Source organism: Protobothrops mucrosquamatus, unplaced genomic scaffold (genome assembly GCF_001527695.2).
Source record: "Protobothrops mucrosquamatus isolate PMUCROS unplaced genomic scaffold, P.Mucros_1.0 scaffold1534, whole genome shotgun sequence".
Classification (NCBI taxonomy): domain Eukaryota; kingdom Metazoa; phylum Chordata; class Lepidosauria; order Squamata; family Viperidae; genus Protobothrops; species Protobothrops mucrosquamatus.
The window spans coordinates 469,589-481,231 of record NW_015387705.1 but is presented as its reverse complement, the minus strand read 5'-3'; the positions used below and the strand labels follow the sequence as shown (position 1 = coordinate 481,231).

Sequence of the window (11,643 nt, the reverse complement as noted above, 5' to 3'; positions counted from 1 at the left end):
ATCCTCATCCTCATCCTCATCCTCATCCTCATCCTCATCCTCATCCTCATCCTCATCCTCATCATCCTCATGGTGTTGGGCCGAAAAAGCTATGGAAACTTTGAACAGACGTCTAAAACAGTTTCCCAAAGGTGGGAAGGTTGCAAGAATTTTTGTGGTTGTTGTCTCTAAGACCTGAAAGCTAGACACCCAGACGTTCTGTTCAACCTCATTCTGACAGCTTCTTCCTCCTCCTGTACCACACGGATGGCGTGTTACCTCACCGGGCTCTTCCACCATGCCCAGTGTTTCATCTGTATATAAAAATTAAAAATTCAAGCAAAAATCTGGCCTGCATGAAAAAGAGACCCCTCCTGGGCATATGGTTCATTATGCACATTTATTTAATTACTAAAACATTCGAGATGGTTCTCTCTCTCTCGCCTGCCCTTAAATTCAGCTTGCAGTTAGATCTGTTCTTTAGCATGGAATATTTGAAACGGCCAGAAAGGGGTGAGCTGCAGTATTTATAAACTTTTTTTTTTTTTGTTAGAATTAGCTTGGAAGCATCTTTCTTAGAGAGTTTATGGGAGAGAAACCTGTTTACTGTGTGTGCCTATTGTATTACCCCATGTATTACCTGGCTGAGGAATTCTGGGAGTTGAAGTCCACAAGTCATAAAAGGGCCAGGTTTGAAGACCCCGGACCTAGGGGTTCTTGGGATAGTAAGATTTAACTTTGGATTTCAAACATTAGGCAAAGCACTAATATTGGTTTGAAGGTATCACCCAGTCTCAAAACTACATGACACGTGCCTTAAGTACTCATTTGGTTTTAATGGTTTTTTTTTTAAAAGCACAAATGGCTGCTTTAAATTCCTTTCTTCCCTGGCCTTTTTCAGATGGTTTTGTGCTTGGAAAGTGAATGACCTGTGGGATTCAGGGCAGTTTTATTGCCTAGTCATGCTGTTGGCAATATTATGGGCTCTCCTTGTTCTCCACCCTTCCTGTTAATTTAGAAACGGAGATATATTTAAAATGCCATCTGATTATTTTAGCGTGTTCTGTAATGCAGGCGTTATGGGTCAATAAAAACGGTAACTGTGTTTAAATCTCCTGTGGATTTGGGTTAGTAGCACATATGCAGAGCTCATCCCCCCCCTTTCTGACTGTGACCCTTTCTATTTTATGTGCTGTTGTACAATAAAAGAGTGATTTTCTTCTATGGCAGGAGAAGAAGAGCGGTTCAACTTGGCTCAGACCTGAATAGAAACGAAGCGGGTGGGTTGGAAATGATCCATGCTTAGAATGACTCCAGGGTAGGAAAAATGGTGGCAGCAGACAAGCCATTTTATGTTGAAATAGCAATTCAGGAATGGAAGGATTGTGCACGTAGTTGGAAAAAAATCAGTCCTTTAGGAAAAAAGCATTGGATCAAGGATTTTTCCTAACTAATTGACTCTGGAAGAGATCCGTTGGGAATGAATGCTAGGAAGTCATTTCATAGAATCACAGGGCTGGAAGGGACCTTGGAGGTCATCTAATCCAACCCCTGCTCAGGCAGGAAACCCTATACCATTTCAGACAAATAGTTGTCCAGTCTCTTCTTAAAAACTTCCAGTGTTGGAGCATTCACAACTTCTGGAGGCAAGTTGTTCCACTGATTAAAAAAAATCTTTAAAAGTTTAAAAAACTTGTTTACTCATTCAGGTTGCAGTCTTTGCCTTCTGGCCCAGAACAGACTTGATTGTGTGTGTGTTTTAGTCAGGGCTGCCTGTTTATGTGACTTTTTATCGTTTTAAATTTGTTTTACTATTTTTGTGTGGGGGTTTGTAAATTGCCCAGAATCTTCTGAAATAGCAGTTGCTACTTTAGACTTCAGCTCTGCTTCTTAGGCACTCCCTAAAACAGATTGTTGGTCTTTGGCAAAAAAAAAAATGTCAATCTCTGCTCAGCCATCAGCCTGAAAGGATGGTAAACACAATGTTCACAGTAAAAGTGGAAATTTCTATCGAAGCGGCCGTGCGCAAGTATCAAAGGGGTGATAGCTGCTCTCTGGTGTTGCCTGAACTTGAGCAAATGAAGCAGAATCTTGGTTAATCCTTGGCTGGATCCCCATTAGGAAGCGGTGGGAAACCGCTTCTGCAGGATTGCCAAGAGAATTTTTGTGTCTTTTTCTTGCTCTCGCCATCCATCCATGTAGTTAGGAACTGAACTTTACTCAAGGGTGACTTTACCACATGCTCGCTTTTGAAACTGTTGAAACCCGGCCGCCAAAGAGAAATATTTACACATGAAACGGCTCAGGCCATCAAGGTCTGGGGGCGCCTTGAACGTACGCAAGGATTTCAGCATCCTGAAAATGGGTGCTTTGCTCGCGGTGACCCCCTTTGCAAAGATGCCATCCTCAAATACTTTTTTACAGAGGGAAGGTTGGTTCTCCGAGCTTGTGGCTTGGTTTCTGAACGTTTCATTACCAGGCTAGAGAACGTCTTCAGTGGAGCATAGGGGACTAAACTCCGCTGAAGATGGGACCTAGCCTGGTAACAAAAAAATCGGAAAGCAATCCATAAGCTCGGAGTGTCAACGCTGCTAATATTGAATATTCTTGCTTTGACAAAATATGCAGAACTGTCTGGTATTTTTAGAGTTAATTCAGATGACAGAGAAAGGGGAGGAGAATTATAAGGAAAGCCCGGGAAAAGGAACGGAAGTGAATCTTTGCCCTCCAAGTTAATTGGAAGATGTGAATCATGACCCCAAAATAGGGGAGGGGAAATGCCTGGAATGTTATGTGCAAAGGAAGGGAAATTCAGATCTTGGCATCAACCATGCCGTGCTGACACCCTTCTACACTAATAAAAGGTTTTTTAGGTTAAACCATGCCTGAAAGTTCTTTGAGGTGTTTCATTAGTCAGACACATGACACGGAGAATGAACCTCCACCCTTATCCTACCTCCGAGCGACAGATATTCACCACTATTGCAAACTTTTTACAGCCTTTGCCAAAATGGCACTAGTTCTAATGTAGAAATATGATTGTGTTGGTAGTACATGCCATTGGGACCTCCAGTGAATCCCTACTTCCTCAACTGAGCCTATGATGTTTCCTTGGCAAGATTCCCTCCCTATGGAACTTTTCCATTTCAGGGGAATTTGAAATGGGACCTCTGTTTTCTATTTAAAGAAAATTGAAATTTGACTAAACTTAGGACTCTCCGTTTGGGCTCAGGGGCAGCTACTTGGAGGCAGATCTTGATGAGATGGGCAAATGAGGATTGGCAGGGTTGAATGGTCTTTTAATGGGCATTTGGGGAGGCACCCTCAGGAAGGGATGAGTTTATGGAGCCCCTTTCTGTCTATTCTTTTTTCCAGGTGTAGTGTCTACTCTAGGAATTACACAGTCATTTTCATGTACTTCCCATCTCAACACAAATAACTATACTTGTGGTTTTCAACACGCCTGCTCCAAGCTTGTTCTCAAAACCATCCTAAGGGCAGTTGAAGGTTGCATGCAAGTCACCCATCAGACTCTGGATCTCCAGCCTCTTCGCCATTTGGGCTGGTGAAGGGGGAAAACATTCTCAAGAACTCCCTCATGATTGGAACAAAAGGAGATGTTCCTTTAAGGCAGGGGTAGTCAACCATGGCTCGTTTATGACTCGTGGATCTCAATTCCCAGAATTCCTGAGCTGGCTCAGGAATTCTGGGAGTTGAAGTCCACGAGTCATAAAAGAGCCAAGGTTGACTACCCCTGCTTTAAGGGGGGGAAAAAAAGGGTTCTGCAGGAGTTTATTTTTTTTCTGCCCTGTTACATTGTGTGTGTGTGTATTTGGAGATGCTTTAAACCTTTTGTGTAGATTTATCTGCTTTCATTGTTGATATGCATGTAAGATTTAAAAGGAGAAACAGTCCTTGCAGATTACACTCGGACCAAGAACTATAAAAGCATCTAGGCTGATGTATCTGACATGACTGCAAACCTCAGGAGGCTGGGCAGTCAGGAATCAGAGGTTAGCAGAGACGCAAAGCTACAAGCATTATTTTCAAAAGTCTTGAAAGCTTTCTCCTCCTATCTTTCTTGCGCTCCTTTAACGTTATATTTTGTTCCTGGTGGAGCTTCATGCAAATAATGTAACTAACCTGCCTACTCTGTTTCGCCAGGTGTTTGTGACCACAGTGTGGCATTTTGAGCCCTACATGGTGCCCTTAGCGTTGTTGATGCTCTTTGTGTACAACATCTCCCTGAGCAGTCCTGATAAAGCCTTAATCATGCAAGACCCCCAGGTAGGTATCGTGTGTGTGTGTGTGTGTTATTTTTCGGATCCATCTGGGACTTCATTTGTGCAATGCAGGAGAATGAGAATCAGACAAGGGTAACCTTTCCTAGACCAACACCACTCTCATCCTTTGAGGAGCATGCTGACATGGTTGGTAAATCCCAGTTGATACCCTTAATTTTATTGCTCCATGAAACACAGCCTGGGAATCCCGTAATTGCCCGTGGAAATCAGTACTAAGAGTGCTTGTTGGGTTTTCCACAAAGTGGATTTTTATTTATTTATTTATTGTTTATATTTATATCCCGCCCTTCTCCTTACGGACTCAGGGCGGCTAACAACCAGATAAAAATACAAAATATCAAAACTACAGATTAAAACGTAATTAAAAAACAAATATTCATAATTGGTCTAAGTAATTTAAAATTATGTTAAAACCCCCACTAAAAATTTTCCCCCAGGCCAGTCCCGCAAGCTGGAATAACCATGTCTTAAGGGCGCGGCGGAAGGAAGGGAGATCAGGGATCACCCTGATCTCTGGGGGCAGTTCGTTCCAGAGGGTGGGAGCTCCCACAGAGAAGGCCCTCCCCCTTGGGGTCGCCAGCCGGCACTGCCTGGCCGACGGCACCCTGAGGAGACCCACTCTGTGGGAGCGTACAGGTCGGTGGGAGGTAATCTGCGGCAGGAGGCGGTCTCGGAGATATCCAGGTCCGATGCCATGGAGCGCTTTAAAGATGATGGTCAGCACCTTGAAGCGCACCCGGAAGGCCACCGGCAGCCAATGCAGCTCGCGCAGCAGCGGATGAGGTTAGGATAAGAATTTATTTATTTCCTGGACTTATGAGTTCCTCCAACTCTGAGCAGCAAACAGCAATCTCACAAATGAAGGAAGTATAACTGTCCCAGGATAATGTTGTAGGATCAATCTGAGTAGCTCACCGGGACCAAAGCTTTATTTTTCCAAGCTTTGGGGCCCATGCTGGAGCCCATTATCAGGGAACTTCTCTCTCCAGAGTGTGCACTGGCCTGTTCTATGTGTTGTATTTATATGGTGCCTGGTTGTGTGCAGCTTTCAGTTGTTAATTAGGATGTTGATGGCTAGCTATTAAGTTGTTAATTGTTGTTTCCTGTGCCACTGCACCCTCCTCTCCTAAGTATCTGATAAGTTGGTGGTAAATCAGCACTCCTATTGACTGACAAGTTGCCCGTTTCCCAGCCTTCAATCATTTCTCTAGCTATTTTTGTACCTGCTCGGCTAACAATCATAATACTTGTGAAATTGAATGAATGTCCTTGTTCACTGCAGTGTGAGGCTACCAATGAGTTCAGGTCTCCTCGTCTAACCACTTGCTCATGTTCTCGCAAACAACAATCTATATCAGTGCTTCACAAACCTTTTCCTTCATTCCCAAAACCATTTATTTATTTATTTATTTATTTATTTATTAAATTTATATACCGCCCTATCTCCCTTGCGGGACTCAGGGCGGTGAACAGGCGATACTAAAAACAGGAAGTTGTTTTTTATCCAAAACACTTTAAACCAATTTAAGCATCCCTGTTGCGATTGGGTAATGGGTTTGTGTGTTGGTATTTAAAGAAAAAAAAAAACACTTTTACCCAGGGTTTGGGAAGCACTGGTGTATATGATTGCTTCTTGATATTTAATCATTTTCTCCTATTTCTGTCTTAAAATTAAAATTTGTCAGCAGCTTTGGAACTGCCTACCCCCCCATTTTGGAAGGAAGCACACGCTGCAACAGAATTAAGAGACAGCGTCTTGAAGCAAATTGGAGCCATTTAAACCCCCCCCCCCATTTTATTGCTGTTGTAAAACTGATAATATTAATATTGCTGCTTTGGTTGTGAGTCTCTAATGGGTTTCTTCTCCTGCCTCCCCAGAGATACGACAAATTTCATTTTTACTTAACCAAGTATTTCGGGCATGCTGAGAACAATGACAAATGATAAGAGGACAGATGATCCTAGATAAATCCTAAGTCCACATTTAGCATGTTTTTTTTTTTTTACTATTGCATCTGGAAAATGAGAGCTTTTCCCACTAGAGGGGATTTGGGAACAAACTAGCCATTAAATGCAAGAAGAAGATTTTCACAGAAAGGGTATAAAAGTCTTTCGATCTAGGCTGAGGATACAGAGTTACAAACTATTGCTCTTCATCACTCCCTCTCTGGTGACCCTTCAGTGGCTCACTAAAAACCGAGATGTTGTGAAAAACAGCTAAATAGATGATGGATGTTGTTATAGATTATTCTTTTGGCAGAGAATACTCTTGTTTCCTACTGTGTTTTTGCAAAGTTCTCTCTCAATGAATGTGTACCGAACTCTTCTCCACACTCAAAATATACATGTTGGGGTAATGAGTTATACTCATTACCATTCCTTTGTTCATGCCCTACATATATGAAGGCAAGTTCCAAATCCTAATAAAAGTATTCCTTGATTCATGACCTCAGTTGAGTCCAAAATTCCTCTTGTTAAGCAAGACAGTTGTTAAGTGACGTTTGCCCCATTTTATGACCTTTCTTCATGTAGGACTCTAATATGTGTCTGATGTTTCTAATCATTATTTTTGTAGCATGTGAAATCAATTATATGTGTGATCGTTTGCCATTCTTCTTTCTTTACTATTGGTGGGAATATTGACATCTACCAATCAGTCGGTCACTATGTTGTTCTCCAGATTTGTTGGCATAGTATAGCTAAACCATTACTGGTTTTTTGTTGTTGTTGTTGCTGCATGATATATATCTTCAGTTCCCAAAGCTTTCTGATTTGGTAATGTGTAGGAGAGTTGAATAACAGATTAACAGAGTTGAAAAGGACCTTGAAGATCTTCTAGTCCAACAACCTGCTCAGGCATGAAACTCTATACCAGGGGTAGTCAACCTTGGCTCTTTTATGACTCGTGGACTTCAACTCCCAGAATTCCTGAGCCAGCATGGCTGGCTCGGGAATTCTGGGAGTTGAAGTCCACGGGTCATAAAAGAGCCAAGGTTGACTACCCCTGCCTATACCATTTCAGACAAATGGATGTCCAATCTCTTCTTAAAAACCTCCAGTGATGGAGCACCCACAACTTCTGTAGTCAAGCCAAACCACTGATTAATTGTTCTCATTGTCAGGAAATTTCTGTTTAGTTCTAGGTTGGTTTTCTCCTTGACTAGTTTCCAATCCCTTGATGGTTGATATAACTTCACCTTCTTTTCCTAGAAATTTTCATAAATAGAGAGTATCTTCCAAAATATTTTGGATGTTGACCCTCCTACAGTTCAGTAGACCTCTTCCATCTTTGTTTGATCTTATTTGTATCAGCTCCCATCCATACACTGGCAACTTTTAGGAAACAAATTCAAAGTTGGAACTCAAACTCTGTCTGAGTTCCTTTGGAAAACTGTTCGTCTTTTTCCCTGTCTGCTTCCATGTCTTTACAGATGTTGCCCTACTGCTTCTCATCTCCTCTAACCGCTCTCTGACATTCTTTGTTGAGTTCCTTTTTGTGATCTTTGTCATTCTTGGCCTGGACTTCTCTTCTGTTCTTGGCAATTTCCACTGTCTGTTCTGACATTGTTTGTTTTCTTCTGTTTCTTCATCTTTGGCCGTCAAGTCTCTTTTCACATTCATCCGTCACAACTTTTTCTTGATTTCTGTGACCTTAATAAAGATTTCATTTCACTTCACAGTTCCTCTGGTTCCCTATCAATGAGGTTTAGGACTTGAAAAAGATTCCTAATGGGGGATATATTCTCAGGTCCATATTTCTGAAAACCGACTGGCTTTCTTCTTCCATTTTAGCTTAACCTGGAACTTACACATGAGCAGTTTATGATCTCTTTCACAGTCAGCCTGTGGCCACATTTCTCTATTATATTTTTCTGAAGTCTTCTTTACAACCAAACTCTTATAACTGAACCCTTCCATTTCCTGGTACCAATAATATGGTCATAATATGAGTTCTGTGTGCTGTGTTTAGTAATGTTCATGTCTATAGGCGTTCTGGTGGTTGTAGTAGCCATAAAAAAATAATAATTGGATTAGCAGAAATTGATCTTGTTCTCCTGCTTCATTTCTGTTTCTTTGGCCATACAATCCAACTGCACTTGACTAAGGATCACAACTGAGGACATAAAGTGGGAGTAGCCATACATACCAGTTGCCACAGGACTTTGTCTGATCCTCTACTGAGGCCATCTAAACAATTGGCCAAAATGTCCCAAAGGCGCTTTTTCAGAAGGCAACTGGTCTGTGGTTTTCCTTGAAGACATTTCACTTCTCATCTAAGAAGCTTCTTGGATGAGAAGAAACACCTTTGGGACAACCATGGCCAGGATGACTGAGGATCTCCATAGACAATTGGCCATTTCTCTTTGTTGCCAAGACAACTTAATATTTTGCTTTATAGAGTCTGGTCCTAGATTAATTTTCCCTTTCAAGTTCCTGGGCTCCCGCCTTCTTTGTTGTAATTTTTCAACAAAACTGTTTTTAATTTTGCTTTGGTGGATCTCTTTCATTCTGCTATATTTGTGTACCTTTATTAAAGCATTTAAGGCTTTTTAAAAAAAAAATCAGCCTATTCACATACTAGCATTCAACTAACCCAAAGAATATTTTTATATGTTGCCTGTAAAATATATATATATATATACCGAGATTCAAGTTGCCCTGACATTTCATCATAACCTCACTCTCTTTTTTAACCCTCTCTTTTAACAATTGGCGTGATAATGCTGTATAGAATTTTGTATCTGATTCTTAAGATTGATTACGTGTGTGCTAATGTGTTTTCTGCCTCCTAATGTTTTCGTAATGGCCCTAAAGGGAGGGAACAATCATTGAAATAAGCAACAATAGGAGAAAAAAACCGGAGTGTTCAGAATCTCAGCCTTGACATTCCAACTGGTTCATTTGTCAGATGATGAACAAAAACCTCTTACCAGTAGAGAAACTTGGCAATGAATTAAAATAACATAAAATAGGGTCTCTCAAAACCTCCTGGCCTTCAGAACAATTAGACCTCACATGTTTTGTTAACATGTTTTCTTGGAGGAGGGCTAGTTGGTGCTGCTGTTTTTCTGGGTTTTTTTTTTTTTAAAAAGCCTTCGCGTCCTTGAGAATTAAAGAAAAAGATGATTGTTAAAGGAAAAAAATAAATTGGCGATTTTTAATTGGCATTGTGGACATACCTTTCACACGGTTCCTTTCTGGGATGAGCAGTTTTGTGCAAAGCGCAGGGAAGACAGAAAAAAAAAAAATCTTAGTTATTTTACTTTTTAAAAGCACGTGACTCCAGAAAGGGTATTTTGGACTTCATGGTCCCATCAGGTGAGCAAAATTTAGGACTTGACTGCCCATTGCAGACAATGGATTCACTTAATAACTGCAGTGTTTGTGTAATGACTCTCACAAAATAGGTTGTAAAATCAGTGGAGTCACCCAGTGACCCACTTAACAGCTGGAATGACTTACAATCATAGGGGCAAGCTCAATTAGGGCCGTAAGTCAAGGACTACATGTACACTGTGGTATTTTATGCTGGCTACAGGTTGTCTACCAAATAAAATACAATTTCCATCTTTCCAACTACATGGAGAGCATACTTAAAGGTATAATGTTCAGACATGAATCTCTTTTTATATACTGTGGTAGAATTTTTTTAGATGAGCAAATACTGGTAGAAAGTTAGAGAAACCTTTATGGTGGGCAAATATTGCAGGATCCAATCTGGGTCGGTCACCAGAACCAGAGGTTTCATCTTCCGAGCTTTTGGACTTGTGCTGGAGTCCATCCTGAGGGAACTTCTATCTACCAGAATGTGTGCTTTGGGCTGTTCTGTGTGTCGTATTTATGTGGTTGGGTGTGGCTTCCTATTGGTTGATTGATGTGATGATGGCTGGCTATTGGCTGTTTCCTTGGGCTGCCAAGCCCTCGGCTCCAATCATTGCCCTGGCTACTTTTGTACCTGCTCGTCCAACAATCTTAATAGAAGCGAAATTGAATGCATGTCCTTGTTCATTGCGGTGTGAAGCTACCAATGAGTTCCGATCTCGTCATTCCCCACTGCTCACTTTGCTATATGGAAATAAGAGTTGGGTGTGCCAAAAGAAACTGAAACTTTAGTCAGATATTGTGGAAGTGGCATACTTTTGTGTGTGTGGATAAAGCAAGAGGAAAGAGAAGAATGAATGGGTGCTGGATTGATGTGGATGGAATCCAAGAAGGAATCACCAATATGAATGATGTTAAGAACATATTGCCCTACAGAGAGAATGAATGAGGGCTGAATCTGAAAACCAATAAATGAAAGAAGAATGAGTGAATTGAGAAAAAGAGGAAGAGTGATAAAGTGATGGCTGAATGGAGTTCATAAGAGATCCTCAGGAAGACAGTGGCAAAAGTTTAAAGAATAAAAAAACCATGTACAAATTAGTGTATAGACATGCTGGAAACAAGAAAGGTAGAATTTGGGGAGGCATAGTAAATAGACGTGATACACATTAAATTTAGTTATTAGTTCCTTGCTTTTTTCCAATCTCCAGCCTCCGATATAGTTTGCTTACTGTTACTTCCCTTTTTTCTGTGTTTTGCTTAATGTTTGTTCCCTGCATGGGAATTTGCATGGTAGGTAAGTATGTAATTTTTGATTCTCCTTGGATTGATCCATCTTTAAAGTTTAGGTGGATACATGCAAAATCTAGTCTTTGTTTTGGGACACAATAATAGACAACAATAACTAAGTTAAAAAGAAACTTTGAAGAAATTTCTTTATTTGATTTAACATTTTATTGCTAGTTCTGACATGTTGATTATTTAGAAATGTTGGCTACATATTATTAGCTTTTATGTTTAATTGACCATTTCACGTTATGTGAATTGTCTTAAATGTGAATTGTTCAATGTTATAATGCCATTAATTCATTCATTGAATTTTGAGGTCTCTGAATTCCATACAACACTGGGCGTATGTAAAGATTAGTTTTGAATAGTATATGAATAGTATGTTTTGCTTGCTCTCTCTCTCTCTCTCTCTCTGTTTCCTTTTTGCATAAAAAGCGTATATTTTTCAAAAGAAGTGCTTATACATTGTGTTGACTTTCTCAAATGTCTAATATTTTTCTTCCTTTTTTATTTTAAAGGACTACATTATTGTAGAAGAGGACGAGGACGAGGATGACAAGGTAAGCGGGAATAATGAAATCTGATAAATTAAACTGGAGAGAAAGATTCTATAAGCATACATACATACATACATACATACATACATACATACATACATACATACATACCGGGAACATTAGTCTAAGAAGACTGATTCCTGTACATAAGAAAAGAAGGTGTTTTGGAAAACCAATTATGCAATTTATTT

At 40.3% G+C, this 11,643-nt stretch overlaps 1 protein-coding gene across 1 annotated transcript in view; it reads left to right on the top strand.

Moving 5' to 3' along the window:
- The window catches only part of MCTP2 (multiple C2 and transmembrane domain containing 2), a 90,417-nt gene that overhangs the window by 65,561 nt on the left and 13,213 nt on the right, over positions 1 to 11,643 (top strand). Inside the window, exons 18-19 of the mRNA XM_015822362.1 lie at positions 4,144 to 4,266; positions 11,414 to 11,455. Coding sequence (XP_015677848.1) covers positions 4,144 to 4,266; positions 11,414 to 11,455 — 165 coding nt within the window. The remainder of the gene's footprint in view (positions 1 to 4,143; positions 4,267 to 11,413; positions 11,456 to 11,643) is intronic.